The 18304-nt window shown below is 52.7% G+C and overlaps 3 protein-coding genes and 3 pseudogenes across 3 annotated transcripts, besides 14 other annotated features; 5 read left to right on the plus strand and 1 right to left on the minus strand.

Annotated features, from left to right (window-relative positions):
* Window positions 1-6127: a sequence feature (areas not merged during assembly with more than two copies in the genome that could not be assigned to a particular haplotype).
* Window positions 735-1412, minus strand: Tc00.1047053510207.10 (mucin TcMUCII, putative; the record flags this gene model as incomplete). The annotated part of the gene is made up of 1 exon (XM_804104.1): window positions 735-1412. The coding sequence occupies one exon, from the start codon at window positions 1410-1412 to the stop codon at window positions 735-737; it is 678 nt and encodes a 225-aa protein (XP_809197.1).
* Window positions 907-967: a microsatellite.
* Window positions 1915-3773: a mobile genetic element.
* Window positions 6036-6076: a microsatellite.
* Window positions 6128-6991: a sequence feature (haploid, Esmeraldo-like haplotype).
* Tc00.1047053510207.21 lies at window positions 6708-7682 on the plus strand (annotated as a pseudogene).
* Window positions 6992-7402: a sequence feature (areas not merged during assembly with more than two copies in the genome that could not be assigned to a particular haplotype).
* Window positions 7169-7235: a sequence feature (GA-rich).
* Window positions 7403-8307: a sequence feature (heterozygous, Esmeraldo-like haplotype).
* Window positions 7462-7494: a microsatellite.
* Window positions 8308-15025: a sequence feature (areas not merged during assembly with more than two copies in the genome that could not be assigned to a particular haplotype).
* On the plus strand, window positions 8939-11437 carry Tc00.1047053510207.30 (trans-sialidase, putative; the record flags this gene model as incomplete). Its single annotated transcript, XM_804105.1, has 1 exon — window positions 8939-11437. One exon carries the CDS (start codon window positions 8939-8941, stop codon window positions 11435-11437), a length of 2499 nt encoding a protein of 832 aa, XP_809198.1.
* Window positions 11598-11644: a microsatellite.
* Window positions 12329-12356: a sequence feature (AT_rich).
* Window positions 12677-12704: a microsatellite.
* On the plus strand, window positions 13259-14062 carry Tc00.1047053510207.35 (annotated as a pseudogene).
* Window positions 14765-15910, plus strand: Tc00.1047053510207.40 (mucin-associated surface protein (MASP), putative; the record flags this gene model as incomplete). Its single annotated transcript, XM_804106.1, has 1 exon — window positions 14765-15910. One exon carries the CDS (start codon window positions 14765-14767, stop codon window positions 15908-15910), a length of 1146 nt encoding a protein of 381 aa, XP_809199.1.
* Window positions 15026-18304: a sequence feature (heterozygous, Esmeraldo-like haplotype).
* Window positions 17145-17873, plus strand: Tc00.1047053510207.50 (annotated as a pseudogene).

Below are 18304 nucleotides of genomic sequence, written 5' to 3' on the forward strand. Positions count from 1 at the left end.
ATCCGCCTTTAGAGACACGCCGTCATCTCCACCATTACTCGTGTGCCTCAAACCGTTCCCTCCACCCTCACTGCAGTAATCGTCCATCGCGTGTCCAAAAACCGCACCGCACCACTGCACGCAGAGGGCACACACCAGCAGCACACGGCCAGTCATCATCATCGCCATCACTCCTGTCACTTGCGTGTAGCCTCCAGCACAAACTAACAACACGTCAACGCAGAGTGAAACCAAAAAGAGAGTCACGGCCGCTACACCACACACAACCACCGCACAGTGGCAAATGGCAGCAACCCAGAAGCGGCAGCGCACACACACCATGAGGCAGTTGAAAACAGTGAAAGGGCAAAAACACACAAAACGCCCTGTAGCAATTAATAATCAGCAGAAAAAAAATTAAAAACAAAACACGGGTAAACAAAAAGCAATACAGTAAAAAATGTAAAAACACAAAAAACAAAGGGCTGCACAGTATGGCTCCAGTGTGCATGCATTCACACACGGACATGCGTCCATGCAAGCAGTTGTGTTCGTGTAGTAAATACAAGTGTCTCTGGGATGCGTTCAACGTAATAAATGTGGAAAACAACACGGAGCACACAGCAGAGCAGCGGAAGCAAACAAAGCAAAGCACAATCATCATAATTACTCTTACTTTATACATCGGACCACAGTAGACGCACGCAAGTCCCCGTGGTTGAGTGCTGGCACGCACAGCCCGCATGCACAATTCTTCAGCCCACAGCGGTGCACGCCAGCGCGGATGCGGCGAGCAGCAGCGGGGCACACACCCACGCAAAGCTGCTGAGGCTGCCGTCGATTTCGCGAAGACGTGACGGTGCACGGGTGGTCGTCGTGGTTGGCGCCTCTATATTCCTGGCCGTATCATTTGGTGCCTCCGGCGCAGTGGTTGTTGTCGTTGGTGCCATTGTTGTAGTTGTGGTCGTTGTGGTTGTCGTGGTTGGTGCCTGTTCCTTAACTTCGTTACCAGTTAGCGCCACTTCTTTATTATGCTCCGGATTATTTACAACTGACATATCGGAATCACCTTTTGATCCTGGCGAAAGGTTATTCCCTTCTGATGCCCCTTGCTGACCAGACGCATCTCTTCCATCTTGCAAAGTGGGTACTACACTTGGTCCTTCTCCTGTACCTGTCGGAGATGGAGCTGCTGGAGCAGAAGCGGTCTTCAATGGTGTCTCGGAAGGAATGGGCTCCTTATCTGAACTCTGTCCAAAACCTTCCGTGAATTTTGCTCCTGGCTTCTCGGGATTGCTTGAACCCCTTGAATTCTGGAGCTTTGGACCCTGTCCAACGTTGCCAGATTTATCATCACCCTCTGCAACGCACACGGACGGGCAGCAGCACAGGGCGAGCACCAGCAGGGCGCACAACAGACGGCACGTCGTCATCGTGAGTGTGGTCGTTCAGTGGTGTGGAGCTGATCTGCACAGTGAGGGACATGAAGAGCAACAGGGGAGACGAGAGGTGCGGCAGACACACACAGAGGGCACACCACATGAGGAGAGAGCAGCAGCCAGGCATGCACCGCACGCCGCACACCACACACGACACACACTCCAATCCACGGCAACAGGCACACACACACACAGCCCTGCCGCAACACCAACACACAAATGGAAGAGGGAGAAGCAAACAGGAGCGGCACACAAGGCTCCACCGCATGCACATACGGCGAGAGCGGTCCGTCGTGTCGGCACCCCTCACGGAGGGTACGCACACACACAAGAAGGTGCAGCGCACACAGCAGCACAACAGCAAAGTAACAATAAAAATAGAAAGAGGAGATCCCCGCAAACCAATTGAATTACTGGTCCATGGGAAGGCTAGCCAACATTCATCGCAAAGCAACTTGTTATCTTGTTTTTGCTGTATGCTGTTGCAATAACGAGTGAGTAGCGCAAGGGCCGTACGTACAAAAGTGGCAAGCATTCCGTCCGAAAAGTGCCGTCGTGCGGGCTCGCGCACTCCAAACACTCGCATTACCAATTCCAAACGACGGGGGCATTTCTGCAGTGGATGAAACGAATTCTCTCGTGGTCCTTCTCGAATACCCGCGTTTTTGCTTCCTGCGTGTCTTACCTGCTGGCAACTTCTGTGGCAACCTGTGCGCGAGGCGCCTGTTAAGAAGACGCTGGCACCATTGTGACACCCGCATGGGAGGCCTTCTCCAACTATCGGAACGCCAGGCGGAGCACGTCGGGCATGCGCCCTCATATTGTGGACGAACGAGCGCACTCTGCTGCAGGTTGGGCAGGAGGACGTCAATCCGTCGCTCGCTGGTCGGCAATGATTTGCGGCGCTCACCTCGGGAAGAGGTTCTGGCGGATGCAGCGGCGGGCCGGTCACCGCAGTGAGGGAGGGACGGCACCACCGATACAGAGGGTTACTTGTGATACGAAGGGCACACGCAGGCCTGTCGAAGAGTGGGCAGGAATCGCACCGTGCCTTTGCGCAGAGCCGCCACTCGTGGCACGATGTCCGGGTCGTGCCAGGAATAGAGTCCCTGCCACACCGACAGGCGCCTGTCATGCGGTGTACGCGCCCTTCCTTTTCTTCTGGGCATCCCTCCAGTACAGTCACCTGACTGCAGTAAGGAAGTCCACGTGCCAGATTGGGCTGCCCTCCTGCGGGAGGGATCGTGCAATCATGGCTTGTTCGTCAGCGGCCTCATTGCGTGGGATACCGCAGTGCGATGGAGAGAACATGAAGTTTACAGAGTGACCTCGCTGTATCAAGGAGAGCAGTGTAATCCAAATCTCTTCGGTAACGTAGTCTTGCATGGCCAGTGGGACGACGCGGAGTGATTCCATCGCCGAGAGGGAGTCCGTTGCCACCAGGATTCGTGTGGACGATTGGGATGTTCCCAGACAAAAGGTATGAGATGTCTAATGCCATTTTCAGTGGCGAGGCACTCTGCTCTATATGAGCGTGCGAGCCTGCCAGCTGCTGCACGATGGACCTCCACAGGGAGATCATTTGTCGTGGTGGAGCCATAAAATAATGCAGCGGATCCAGATGCGAGTTCGGCGAGAGATGAAGAAACGTCTGTCCATAATTCAAAATCGAAATCTCCTAGAGAGGAGTAAATAGAATCAAAAGCCGTGCGCTTGACATCGTCAGAGGCGTCTTTGGCAAAGCGTGGCTGAATAAATTCCACTTTATTGCAGCTCACAGTGTCTCAGGGGAAAATTCGATGTTGAATAGGAGGAGCGCGATTGTGGCTGTGGGGTATCTCAATAATGTTACGTACGCGGCGCAATCCATTAACAACAGCATCTCTCTGAAGTGGGATCGATGTCGCCGCTTTTCCTGCATAGACGGCGGCATGGCCTCCAATCAGATTGCGCCACGCACGTTCTCAATACATCGGAGAAGTGTGAGGCGTTCGTGTTGTGTGGTTGTGCGGAATCCAATGATCCTCCGCAGCGGTGCTGGATTGGCTGCCAGGTGGACAGAAGTATCCTTCTTTGCTGCGCGTGGGCCGAGCGATGCAGTGCAGCTGTCGCGGTGCCGCACTTCCAGGCTGTGGAGGTGAATGGGGCCGGACACGGTGCGATTGCCTCGCCGCCGTCGTGCAACGCACCGTGGACGCGCCCAACCAGAAAGTATCGCGTGGTGTGATGGGACGCCCCAGCCTCTGCACCCAGCCGCAGCTGACGGCGGCGTGGCGCGGTCCGCATCGCAGTCCAACTAAAGCATTGTTTTTTTATTTGCACTGTGGTGTGTGACGAAGGTGCGTAGGAGCTTCCCGATCTGGTGGGAGAATTGCGATTCTGAAGAATGCGTTGCAGTTGCGCAGCGCCGTTTTGAGGAGCAGGTGAGTGCCTGTCTGCATTAATCAGCAAACAACATCTCGGATGACAGCAGGAGGCACTGCGGTTTCTCCTTTTTGTTGCACAGCGACTTTATTGGACGTCACGTTTGATTGGCAGCTTTTGGGCCCTTTTGTGGGAGAAGGTGGGAGGCTGAGGGCATTAGGACTGAATTCATTTGGGTGGCTGCGTTCCGTTTACTTGCGGCCAGTCGTGGCACTCTGGTTTGGCAGCTCGTCTCTTTTGTTTACTTCCCACTGCAGCACGTGGATAACACTGATCCGAAGAACATTTGTTTGAACGCGTGTGAGCTGCTGCCGTGCGTGGTGCATGGACTATGTGATTGTGTGGGGTGGTGCATTGGAGTGACGAATACTTCAGTTTGGCGTGTCGCGGTGTATTGGAATGATGTTCGGATGACATGTGGAGGGTGTTGTTTGTGATTTGTGTGTCTTCTTTGGTGGAGCCGACATGTGTGCGGGGATTGTGGCATTGCTGGCTGAAAGCTCCACGTCACTTTTCAGCATTCCTGGATGTGCTGAGGAATGACGGCTGGCGACCAGCGTGTTGGTGCTGCTGGTGGGAATAATTACACGAGGAATTGGCCATTTTCTCTTCCCCATGCTGGAGCCGATGAACTGGCACGAGGGCACCGGCTGCAGGCTGCCTGCCAGCACGTGTGAGCAGCGGATCCATGCACACACAGACGCTCATCGCAAGAGCTTGTGCGATCACAATGGCTTTTTGTGGCGTGCTTTTGTGGACGTCAGGCAATCGAAGAATGTGTGAAGCAAACGGCTGACTGCACACGAGGAAAATAAGTGCGTGCACTGTGCCGTGCTTCAGCGTCGATGGCAGAGCGACAGGAAGCCCGTGCTGGCAACTGAGATCTTTGCGTCGCGAGGGATGTCGGTGTTGATTTTGGATCGTCGAGGGTGAAGTGATTTTGCTGCTGCCCGTGTGTGTGGCCACTCCGGCAGAGGGCGAACACAAAAGGGAGGGATGCAGGCGCTGCGTGTGTGTGTGTGCAGGTGCCATGCAACAACGCTACAACAAACATGCTGCGACTCGGTGACCCTCACATCGTTGTGGTCCTCACGAACAGCCGAGGCACGGCCCACACCGATGCACTTAGTGGACGGAGTGAGGCATCTTTGAGGCGCAGCAGGGGACAGGATGTGTTGACGCAGCCACGACGTGCATGGAGTGTCACGATTGCACAGTCAGCTGTGGCTGGTGGAATATTTACTTCTCGGAGGCAACAGAGAGGGAGAGAGAGCTGCTCCTGCTGCTGGCTTCGTCGTTGCTGCCTTTTGTGACCTCCCATGCCGATTATTTTCTGTCCGCTGATCATGGGTGGCATGCCTCCACTAGTGACGTCGTCTGCAGGCATTTCACAGCACCAATGAAACGCACATTGCGTCGCATGCTTTGGCTGTGGATATGGTGTCGTGCATGCAGCCGGCATTATTTTGCCCGACTCCTTTCCACTGCCTTGCGACAAATAGATGCGTCGCCGCCCGAGTCATTCGCTGCAGCTCCGTGTGTTGTACTGCCAGCACAATACTCTCCTGTTGTCTGACGCCTGGCTGACAGTCGAACACCACTGCGTTGGGACATGCAAGGATGTGGACTGCCGCTCACGGTGTTGGGCACCGCTGTTTGGATGCGGCGGCCACACGAGCGGGTGTATTGTGGCACAATCAAATGCGCGAAATACGCGGAATCACAGCGGCTGCAATAATATCAGCGGTGTGGCGCCACGGAATATGTGAGGGGGTGATGCATGATGAACCACAGTGGGCGGCATGCGAGGGAAGTGCACCGCGACGGAGCGTCATCCCACCCTCAGCCTGCAGGGGAATGTACACCCACAAAATATATGGACGAGGCACCACCAAACACACATGCCCTTCCATGCACCAATAAATAGGAGCGAAGGTACGTTCTGGTGTGTGGGAGTCCACTCACATATTATTTATTTCCACCGCAATAAACGGTGAGGAATCAGGTGCCACAGCAACGAAAGGAGAAACAAACATCTATTGCAACACTTTACCAGCAAAAGGCAGGAACAACACAAACCGAATTGTTGGTTGCAACAACACAAGAAAATTTCACAAGAGGAAAGAATCAAATAATTGTGCACCCTGCAGAAATCCCCAACACACAATGCAGGCATGAAGGTTTACCCTCTGCAAAAAAAAAAAAAAAAAAAAAAAAAGAAAAAGAAAAAAAAACGCACGCGGACATCTGCCAACATTCAAAAAGAAACACAAATAAATGGTTGCTTGCATTATTACATTAATTACGCTTATTTTGCGTGTGCGGCTGCGGCTGCAGTGGTGGCCGGGCCTGCATGAAGTGGAGTGCGCTGAATATGAAAGAAGGCCAAAGGCAACTGAATTATTTTTGTGATGAATATTGGCTGCACTTCCCGTGGACCAGCAATTTACGTGGTTTGCGGGGATCTCTCCTTTTTTTATTGCTAGTTTGCTTTTGTGTTGCTGTGTGCGCTGCACCTCCTCTTGTGTGTGCGCGTACCCTCCGTGAGGGCTGCAGACACGACGGACCGCTCTCGCCGTATGTGCATGCGGTAGAGCCTTGTGTGCCGCTCCTGTTTGCTTCTCCCTCTTCAATCTGTGTGTTGGTGTTGCGGCAGGGCTGTGTGTGTGTGTGCCTGTTGCCGTGGATTGGAGTGTGTGTCGTGCGTGGTGTGCGGCGTGCGGTGCATGCCTGGTTGCTGCCCTCTCCTCATGTGTGTTTGTTCTCTGTGTGTGTGTCTGCCGCACCTCTCGTCTCCCCTGTTGCTCTCCATGTCTCTCACTGTGCAGATCAGCTCCACACCACCGAACGACCACACTCACGATTATGACGTGCCGTCTGCTGTGCGCCCTGTTGGTGCTCGCCCTGTGCTACTGCCCATTCGCTTGCGTGGCAGAGAGTGGAGGTAAAGAAGAAAATGTTAAACAAGACTCCGATCCAACGAATTCTAATCCAGAGGTAACAGATCAGGCGAGCGATCCACGTGTTCCTGTAGACCCAAGCCTACAGCGCAATTTATCCGAGGCGCCATGTCCGGCTCAATCGGTACAGCTAGCGGCAGCAGGTCAGGTGACCGGTCTGTCACCGTCACCAGGCATTTCCGGTGGGGAGCAGGGTCGAAGGGCTACCGGTGATCCCGCTGGTTCTGCGGGTGGTACTGGAGTGTAGTTGGGGTCAGCACCTATTCAAAATCCCGTGCCAGGAAAAACGGGCGCCGAAGCACCAGCAACAAATGAAAAAAACGAAGGAAGAGAAAAACCCACTTCTCTAGAAGAATCTTTGCCAACAAAAGAAGTTGAAGCAGAGGTGGAGGAGGAAGAAGATGAAGAAATTAAAGATGAAACAGAAAAAAAATCACACGACAAGTACAAGAAAAAGGTCAGGGACAACAGCTCACGCAACCGCAGCATCAAAGTGTACAAAGTGGAAATGCACATCAACATGAAGTACAAGGCAAAGCAAAAGAAGAACATAACCCTGCACAGGAACAGCAAATAAAACAACACCAAGAGAAGCAATCGCAACTCCTAACACAAGACGGAGATCAGGAAAGCAATGCAAAAATACACGAACGAAAAGTACAAGAACAACAACAACAACGACAACCGCAACAGCCAGAACATTCCTTAAACGAAGACGAGGAATTCAGGAACAACAAAAACCTTACAGATACAAAAGAAACCGCAACTAAACACGACGGTGACAGTGACAGCAGCACCGCGGTCTCCCACACCACCTCCCATCTTTTGCTTTTTCTTCTTGTTGCGTGTGCGGCTGCGGCTGCGGTGGTGGCCGCGTGAGAGTGAGGGAGAGAGAGCCGTGCACCGCCCGCACACACACTCGTCTTTCACTCTCTGTGTGTGTCCCCTTGCATGGACTCTCGCCCTCACCTCATCCCACGAAGCACACACATAATGTGCCCATTGTATATATTGCATGCACACCCATGCAGGCCCGTTGGTGGTCTCTTTTGCACCACACGCACCGCTGCCGTCCTGCCTGGCTGCATGGGTGGAGCACCGTAACTGTTTTGTTTTTATTGCATTGAGTGGGCGACCTCTCTCTCTCTCCCTGTGTGTGTTTTGCTTTACGGGAGCAATGAGAGTGTGTGCGCTGGTCGTCCCACGCTTCGGCTTTTTGTTTTGTTTTTCATTGTTTTACTTGTGTTGTGGTTGAGTGCACCCATTCCGCGGGCTGCGTGTGTGTGTTTGTGTGTGATGATATGGGTAATTTGCGTGTGTGCCATCTGCCTCTCTCTGCCGTTGCTTTCTTTGGACTCTCTTGTGCCGCACAGCTGCTCTGCAATTATAGGCGCTGCCAGACGCACAAGCACATGCACACACACACATGCCATGTCGCTCACGCTGCATAGAGGTCTGAACGCTGAGAATGCACATAAAAGGTTCTTGCTGCGGCGTCCCTGCTAGGAGGAAGGTTGTCAGCCCGAGAATTCTTTCGTCGACGTGTGGAGGGTGTGATGTTTGCGGCGTGCAGCCGGTGGGTGGTGTTGAGGGTGCCGTGGGCGAGTGCGGATTGTTTCTCGCCATGGAGCTGCGCGTGCCGACGTGTTTATCCCGCTGTGGATTTGCCGATATTCTTTGGCTGTGCGGGGTGATGTGCGTTGGAGGGCGCGCTGGAAGGGACAAGCAGTAAAACGACTGGTGGCAGCGCGTTGGTGGTGCGAAGGGCGGCTGCACCCTTTTGCGTCCCGTTGTTTTGTCGGTGTTGCTTGGTGTGTGCTCACGCGTGATGAATAATGCATCCTCCGTGACTCCTGCTTGTAGTGGCAACAGCCGCTGTGTGTTCCCAGTGCATTTCTACTGCTTCTGCTGTTCTTTGTGTTTGTGTGCGTGAGTTGTTGTTGTTGGGAGTGACTGCGGCGGGGATGATGGTGCCACTCACTGTGGAGGGGCGGCCGTGCTCACTGTTTCACCCCTTTCTTGGCATCTTTTCTCTCCACCCTCTCAATCACACACGAAGAAGGAAATCAAGCGCTAATTGCTACTGTGAAATTGTAAGGCTCTAGAAGGACCAACAGCACACACACACATATTTATATGCTTTCACGTGTTTCTGCAGCTGTCATGGCACTCCGCACACACAACTGTCGCCGCGTGACCGGATCCAGCGGAAGGAGGAGGGAAGGAAGAGAGAGTGAGCCGCAGAGGCCCAACATGTCCCGGCATCCCTTCTATTCCGCGGTGCTGCTCCTCGCCGTTGTGATGATGTGCTGCTGCAGTGGAGCTGCATCCAGTCAGGACACGTCGCCAGCTTCAGGATCTTCAAAGGGGAAATTGTTTGATTGGAGAGATAAGAAGGGAGAAACAGTGAGTTCGCTCCGTGTTCCCAGTCTTGTTGAGGTGAATGGTGATGTGTTTGCCGTTGCCGAGGCGCAGTGCACGGGCACCGGAGAATGCGTTTTTACTGGGATTGCCTCGGAGCTTTTGGCTCTGACTGATGAACCATCAAATGAGTTGGATATAAGTAAATTGAAGACACAATTTCTGGAGGAATGTTCTTCCGGAGGAGAACAATGCCCCTCCCAAACAGCAGTTCTGGCTGGCACTCAAAGAGTGAAGAAGGTACATGTGAGCCGACCAACAACAGTCGTGCAGGGAAGTGATATTTACATGCTTGCTGGAAACTACAGCTGGACATATGAGGATAAGGCAGATTCTGTGTTTCAATGTGGACTCTTGCTGGTAAAAGGTAACATTAACAATGAGGAAGGCAGTACCAACAAAAGGATCCTTTGGAAAGATACTTACGATCTCCCATGGATTTCTAACGGCAGACAGGAACAATCCTGGACACGACTGATTGGCGGTGGTGGATCGGGTATTAAGATAAAAGGTGATACTCTCTTGTTTCCATTGGAAGGCACAAAAAAAGAGGATGGGAAAGCCGTTTCGCTGATTATGTACTCCTCGGACACTGCGGGTTGGGTGGTATCGAGGGAGATGTCTGCCGACGGCTGCGGTGATCCCTCCGTCGTGGAGTGGAAGGACAAACTCATGATGATGACTGCGTGTGATGATGGCCGCCGCAGGGTGTACGAGTTTAATCTAACGGAGTCGTGGACGGAGGCGCTCGGGACACTCTCGCGCGTGTGGGGCAACAAACACAAGGGAAATAAGAAGGGCGTTGGGAACGGGTTTATCACAGCGACGATTGAGGACAGGGACGTGATGCTCGTCACTCTGCCGGTGTATTCCAAAAAAGGAGAAAATGGAAAGGAAAATGTGGAAAAGGGCAGACTCCATCTTTGGCTGACGGACAATACGCACATTGTTTATATTGGGCCGGTGTCGGGGAAGGACGAAGATGTTGCCGCCAGCTCCCTGTTGTACAAAAGCGGTAAAATTGGTAAAAGTGAAACGAATGGGAAGGAAGAGTTGATTGCACTGTACGAGAAGAAGAAGGCCGAAGGGGAGAAACCATCACCCGGTATGGTTTCTGTGCGTCTGACTGCGCAGCTGAAGCGGGTGAAGGAGGTGGTGGCGACCTGGAAGGAAGTGGACGAACGTGTCTCTCAGCTGTGCACCACTTTACTTGCTCAGAAGGGTTTCTCATCTGACAATGCCTGCGGCGCTGATAAGATCACGGATGGGCTGGTTGGCTTTTTGTCCGGCAACTTCTCTGATGGCACATGGAGGGACGAGTACCTCGGGGTGAACGCCACAGTAAAGAACGGTGCAGCAGGGGCAACAAAGACTTCCGATGGTGTGACGTTCCGGGGAACGTGGGCGGAGTGGCCCGTTGGCAGTCAGGGGGAGAATCAGCTGTACCACTTTGCGAACTACAACTTCACTCTTGTGGCGACGGTGTCCATCGACAGGGTGCCGAAGGAAGATACTCCCATCCCTTTGATGGGCGTGAAGAAGATGAATGGTGCCGGTAAGAATAAAGTATTCCTGGGACTGTCGTACAGCAACAAAAATAAGTGGCAATTGCGGTGCGGTGACGAAAAGACGACGGAGCTCAGCAGCAGTTGGAAGCCAGAGACAACACACCAAGTGGCTATTGTGCTACAGAACGGCAAACAGGGCACCGCGTACGTTGATGGTCAGCATGTGGGTGTGGGTGCGTCGTGTGCATTGGGAAGCACGGAATCCCAAGAGATCTCCCACTTCTACATTGGAGGGGACGAACGCAGTGCAGGCGGCGCAGGGAGCAAAGAAGAAGTGTCAGTGACTGTGACGAACGTCCTGCTGTACAACCGCCCGTTGAGTACTGCGGAGATGACTGCGCTTAAAATGAAAAGCGTTAATATTCCAAAGCTGTATCATGCAAAAACAGAGCCGAGGGGTACTCCGTCTACTCCTGCCGGGCAACAGCCGTCGGAATGGGGGCATTTGGTGGGAAGCAGTAAAGATGCGAGTGGTGGTGTGGAGGGGGCCGATTCACAGATCAGGGAAGTAAATGCCACGGCACTCAGCAGCAACCTCGGAAATGTGTCGCAAGAAAATAACAGCGATGCCGGCACCATGCGTGGGAGCGGACTGCTGCCATCGCTGCTGCTTCTGTTGGGACTGTGGGGGTCTGCGGCTCTCTGAGGAGTGACTGCCTGCCGCGTGGGACACTTGCGGCATCCCCTGCACACAATTACTTCCAAGAACTAAATTATCCTTAAAATAAATCTCTTTTTTTGCCTTTTGTTTGTAATTCATCATTTTTTTCATTTTTTTTTTTTTTGCGTGTTGCGCGTGTGTGTCCTTTTTTTAATTTTTTTTTTGGTTTTCTGTTTTTTTTTTTTTTTTTTTAGTCTCTCACTCCCCCTTTCTTTTTTGCTTTTGGGGCAATCACTGTGGACGTTTTTCTTTTTTACTCTTCCCTCTTTCAATTGTTTCTTGCTGCACTCTTCCTGTGAGGGGTGCCGTGTGTTTCCCGCCCAACTGCTCCACTCGCACACCCACCGACACGCTCATGACGACGGCCCTGTGCGCCTCGCCTGCTGCACGCATGAGGAGGGGCCGCGACGAACGGCGCGCTGAGGGAGCCGTGACGTGTGGGCGTGCGACGAGGGCCTGTGGGGCGGAGCACACATTTCTTTCCCTCTTGTTTTTTTTTTATTGCGGCCAGGGCGGGCAGACACCCGCAGCGCCACACACACAGCCACACCCTGCCGCCGTGTTTTTATTTAAGGATTTGTTTTGCTTTGCGTGTTTATTTCATGCGGTGGCGCACCCTTCGGTGTCGGCCTCGTGAGTATTTCTCTCCCCTCCGATGATTTCTTTTTCTTTTGCTGCGCTCACTCTCCCGATGGAGAGACGCGACTCCCGTCATGTCTGCGTGCTTCTCTCAGTCCCCACATACACACGAGTGACTGTGCTCTGCGGGCCGCACTCACACGCCGTTAAGAGGGCTGAGGGGAGCAGCAACACGCAGATGACCCCATGAAATATATACGATGTGCGGACACATGGAGGGTCAGACGGTTGAAAGACATTTAAATATCTTTTTAATTTTTATTTTGTGGGCAAAATATGCAGACAATTTGGTGTGGCCACACGGCAGCCAATCGACCTTTTTTTAAATTTGTGTGGAACAGTAATGGACGATTTCTTTTTCATTTATAATTATTTTGTGTGATGGGGTTTATATAAGAGGAAGGAGGACGTTTTTTTGTTTTCAATGAATATTGTGTGAATTGCCACTGCTTGGGCTGCAGTGCAGTCATGAGTTTGAGCGGTCTTCTTCTTGTTGTTTCCGTTATGCGTCTCCGCTGTGCATTTTGTGCGTCTCTCCGCATACTCTGCTCCCTCTTTTCCACTTCTTTGCTTTGTTTCTGCAGGCACACACAACCACACACACACACACACAAGATGCACGTTGCAGTGGATTTGAATGCTCCTTTTGTAGTGCATGCTGGCAGTTGCGTGTGGCGGCTGTTGTCTTCTTCCGTGGCCATGAGGAGGAGGGAGAGAGGGAGCGCGCACCCCGAGTCCATTTTCCTGTGGGTGTGATGCACCGCGTGTGACTGCGCTGAGTTGGGCTCCGTGTCCCATTGAGGGCGGGATGGCAGGAAGTTTTTGTGCCGCGTCATGGATGGATGAGGGTTCGCTTGCTCCGTGTGCGTTGTGTGGTGGCCGCGGGGTTTTGGCCATTTCCCTGGGGCTGCGGGAATGAGCTGGGGGAGATGGTGGTGGATGTCTTCTCCTCCTGCATGGTGGGTGGCTGCTGGCGTTGTGTGCCTTCCTTGCGTGGACGCCGTCTCGTGGTGTGTGAACTGTGCGGCTGGGCCTGCTGCCCTCTCCTCATGTTGTCTGCGCTCTCTCGCTGTATCCGCTGTGCTCCGTCCCTCTCCCTCTCGTTCCATTATTTTCCTTTCCGTCTCACCGATCGACTGACTGACTCCAGCGACTCCAATACGGGCGATGATGACTGCGATGGTGACGGTGCGGCTCCGTGTGGTGTGCGCCGTGCAGTTCCTTGCGCTCTCGTGCTGCTGCTGCACGTCCGTGTGCGTGACGGCAGGTGAAGAAGATGTTGCAAGCCCCAGTCCACTTCTTCCTGTGCCAAGAAAACAAACTGAGGGTGGCCCAAAGAATGCAGGCAAAAATAAAGCTGACGATAATGAAGACTCCAGTCTATCGTCTTTTGTTTCCTGAAGGAATAGGTGCGACACTTACGCATGACTGATCCACTGAGTCTGGCACACGAGACGGAACACGTTTGGAGGATGAAACGGAACAGTCACTAAGTGATTCCATTACGGTGCACGAAGAAACCGTTTCCAGGAAGGAACAGCAAACAAGTGGACACGGTTTACCGCCCTCTCCACCAAGGGAAGTAAGTACGAATCATGATACGACAAAAGCAACAGGTCCATTAGGCATGCCAGGAGGGACAACTCTCCCGGTTGCTGCGCCAGCACCAAGTAAGAACTCCCCTGCGTTGAAGGGAAAAGATACTGCAAGTACGGGAAAGACACCACGTAATTCCGACACAAAAATGGAACCAATTATGAAGCTGCTGCGCCAGAGAACTCAATTGAGGAACAGACATCAAATACGATGCCTACCACGATGAGGGCCGCTACGACAGAGGCGCCATCCACGACGACCACCTGCGCACCGTCACGTCTTTGCGAAATCGACGGCAGCCTCAGCAGCTCTGCGTGGGTGTGTGCCCCGCTGCTGCTCGCCGTATACGCGCTGGCGTACACCGCTGTGGGCTAAAGGGAGCGTGGGTTGTGCGTGCCAGCACTCAGCCACGGGGACATGTGTACGTCTACTGTGGTGCGATGTATAAAGTAAGAGTAATTATGATGATTGTGCCTTGCTTTGTTTTCTTCCGCTGCCCTCATGTGTGCTCCGCTTTGTTCTTCACTTCTGTTTCGTTGAAGACATCCCACACTCGTATACATTCGCAGCGGAGCCGTACGTGGACGCACATTTGAGGATAGGTGCATGCGCACTGGAGTCTTGGGTTTGTCATCTTTTTCTTAAATTTTTGCTTGTTTCTTAAACTTTTGGTCTGCAGGATATTATGTGAGTTTTGCAATCGTGCTGATTCTATCTGTCTTTTGTGGTTTGTTCTCTGCTTCTGCTGCTGCTGCCATTTGTTGCTGTGCGGTGGCTGTGCGTGATGTAGCGGCCGTGTCTCTCCTTTTGTTTTCACATGCTCTTGCAGGTTGGCTTCAAAGCGTTAATTGGCTAAACTGTTTGTGATGATTTCGTGCCGTTTGCTCTGCGTCCTGTTGGTGCCTTCACTGATGTGCTGTTTCTTGTGCGTGTGTGCGACAGTTGCTGCGACGGAGGTGCGTGTGCGGCCTGCCGGTGTTTTTTACTGTTTTTTTTTCTCTCTCCTTGTATTTATTCTTGCTTTGCGTTGACGTGTTGTTAGTTTGTGCTGAAGGCTGCACGCAAGTGACAGGAGTGATGGCGATGATGATGGCTGGCCGTGTGCTGCTGGTGTGTGCCCTCTGCGTGCTGTGGTGCGGTGTCGGCGGTAGATGTGACGAGGTGGCGGATTCTGGGGTTGCTGCTGGAAAAGGGAATGGTGGTAGCAGTGCGGTGGAGCCTGCTGGAAATTCAGAGCCAGTTCCAGACGCCTCAGATTTAAGAATAGATGTGCTCAATGTTAATCAGGCAACAGGAACATCTACAGGAAAATCTTTGGAAGGAAAAAAAGTTAACACCGATCAACAGGATGTTCTTTCCAGAGAGGATAAAAAAGATGGGGGCCCTTCAGAGAATTTGGAAGAACCCGTGGAAGATGCTCCAGGAAATGAAAAAACAAACCTGAAATTAAAAAAAGAAGAACAAGAAGGAATACAGCCGCTACAATCGCAATCAAATGTGTCACCGCATCCGCAGCCAATACCGCAACAGTCACAATCGCAACGGCAGCCGCAGCCACAACGAGAAAGAGAAGACGAAGAAACAAAACGGCAGTTGCAACCGCCATCAGCGCCTCAGCCACACATTTCTGCCTCAGAAAAGGGTGAAGGTGTTGGCGAGAACAATACGGGTGGAGAAGGTCAGTCCCCACTGGGAGTACAAGATATTGGAAACGAGGATCCAAAGGCCCCCAGAAAAGGAGACTTATTAGAGGGTCCAGGTACAAAATCAGAAAGCAGTGAACAGGTTCAAACGACAGTGCCAAACACAGTAACGCCGGAGCACAAAACCCAAAATGAAATGTTAACTCCGGAACAAAAGACGAATGAAAGCCAAAGCACGGATACATCCACGAACATACCCGAACTACAAAAGGAAAATAAGGAATATCCTGCCTCTACAGAAGCTACGGCGCAGAGTACATCAACTGGCAGTCAAGAACAAGAAGCTGAACCATCTACAAGCGAAGAATTTTCCCCTTTTGAGGAGGAACAATCCACAGGGACGAAGACAACCGAGGATGCTCAAACTCCGGATGCTGCGGCGACAGAAAAACGCCAAACTGGAGATAATGTAAAGGTTGGCGACAGTGACAGCAGCACCGCGGTCTCCCACACCACCTCCCCTCTTTTGCTTCTTCTTCTTGTTGCGTGTGCGGCTGCTGCTGCGGTGGTGGCCGCGTGAGAGTGAGGGAGAGAGAGCCGTGCACCGCCCGCACACACACTCGTCCTTCACTCACTCTCTGTGTGTGTCCCCTTGCATGGACTCTCGCCCTCACCTCATCCCACGAAGCACACACATAATGTGCCCATTGTATATATTGCATGCACACCCATGCAGGCCCGTTGGTGCTCTCTTTTGCACCACACGCACCGCTGCCGTCCTGCCTGGCTGCATGGGCGGAGCACCGTAACTGTTTCTGTTTTGTTTTTATTGCATTGAGTGGGCGACCTCTCTCTCTCTCTCTCCCTGTGTGTGTGTTTTGCTTTACGGGAGCAATGAGAGTGTGTGCGCTGGTCGTCCCACGCTTCGGCTTTTTTTTGTTGTTTTACTTCTGTTGTGGTTGAGTGCACCCATTCCACGGGCTGCGTGTGTGTGTGATGATATGAGTAATTTGTGCGTGTGTGCTATCTGCCTCTCTCTGCCGTTGCTTTCTTCTGACTCTCTTGTGGCGCACAGCTGCTCTGCAATTATAGACGCTGCCAAACACACTCACACGCCGTGCTGCACACGCTGTGGAGCGGCGTGAATGCTGAGGACGCACGTACGTACAGGATTTTTCTGTGGCCCTAGCGAGGAGGGATGACGGAGGATCGTGATTGTTTTGTTGCCGTGCTGCGAGCGTGATTTTCTTCTCGTGCAGCAGTTGACTAACGTGGTGCGTCATTGAGGGTGCCTGGGATAAGTGCGTATGGATTCTTGCCCAGCAGCTGCACGTGCCGACGTGTTCCTCCCGCTGTTCATACAGAGACGGAGGATTCTCCGGCTGTGCGGGGCGATGTGCGGTGGATGTTGCGGGGAGAGACTACAGTAAAACGACTGGCGGCAGCGTGTGTGGGCGTTTCTCGGTGTGTGCTGACGCGTGGCAGAAGTACCCGCCGTGGCTGCTGCTGCTGCCGGTGCTGGTGGTGGCAGTTGCTGTGTGTTATCGGTGCACTGTTCTTCCTTCTCGTTCAGTGTGTCTGTGTGCGTGAGTTGTTGTTGTTGGGAATGACTGCGGCGGGGATGATGATGCCACTCATTGTGGAGGGGCGGCCGTGCTCACTGTTTCATCCCTTTTTATTGGCCTGTTTTTCTTTATTTTTTTCACGCTAGGAAGGAAAGAAGTTAATACCAAGCGCTAATCGCTACTGTGAAATTCGAAGGCTCTGAAAGGACTAACGGCACACACACACACCGCCCACGCACACATATTTATATGCTCTCACGTGTTGCTGCAGTGAAGGCACCCCGCACACACAACCGTCGCCGCGTGACCGGATCCAGCGGAAGGAGGAGGGAATGAGGAGCGAGTGAGCCGCAGAGGCCCAACATGTCCCGGCGTGTGTTTACTTCCGCGGTGCTCCTTCTCTTCGTAATGATTCGCTGCGGCACTGGTGGAGGTGCGACCGCTGATGAAACGGCACCGAATGAACCAAGGTTTCAATGGGAGGTCATCACTGACGATGGTGTAACTGTGGACTCGTTGGGTGCTCCCGGCCTTCTAAAAGTTGGGAATGACGTATTTGCTGTTGCCGAGGCGCAGTGCAAGAAGGATGAAAACAGCGGCTTTACTGGGATTGCATCCCAAATTCTCAAGAAAACAGCGGATAACCAAAAGGAGGAGGTGCTGAAGGATGCCAAGGTGACACAAGTTCTGGAGAAAGTGACTTCCTCAGACGCCGAAGAAGAGAGTAGACGTGAGCCGACCAACAGCATTTGTGAATGGAAGTGATATTTACATGCTTGTTGGAAAATACTGCCGTGAAGACGCTGCTACCTGTAAGGCTACGAGCGAGAAGTTCAAATCGGGATTATTGCTGGTGAAGGGTCACGTCGGTGGCGAAACCGGCAACAATCAAATCCATTGGAAGGAAACCGACGGTCTACCGCGCATTCTGTTGGCGACCAACACAAATCCTTGGAGCGGCTGATTGGCGGCGGTGTCACCAGTTGTCACCGTGTCATTTGTTTTGGCTGTGGCGATTGCTTTTGTTGTTGGGATTCCTGCATTTTCAGCGGCCGCGTTCTCCGTGACTTCTGATGCGTCTTCAGGATCGGGAGTCGTACTGAGCTGTGCGATTCTTTCACTGGAAGGTTGTCTCAAGCCATTTTTGGCCGGATTGCTTTCTGAGCCATCGTCAGACTGCAGGGCCGTAGCTGCTGTGGGGCTGCCTTTACTGTCACCATCTATTGCCGTAGCACTCGTGCTGGCGGCTGTCGTGAGTGGCGGCTGTAGTTTTCCCTCACTGATTGTCGGAACAACATCTTTTTCGAGGCCTTTCTTGTCGTCCTTCTTTTCTCCAGCAGCTGACCCCTCAGTATTCTTCGCGCCATCGTCATTCGCACGACTGTTTCTCACACGATGTCCACCTGTAG

Source organism: Trypanosoma cruzi, genomic scaffold (genome assembly GCF_000209065.1).
Source record: "Trypanosoma cruzi strain CL Brener 1047053516671 genomic scaffold, whole genome shotgun sequence".
Lineage (NCBI taxonomy): Eukaryota > Euglenozoa > Kinetoplastea > Trypanosomatida > Trypanosomatidae > Trypanosoma > Trypanosoma cruzi.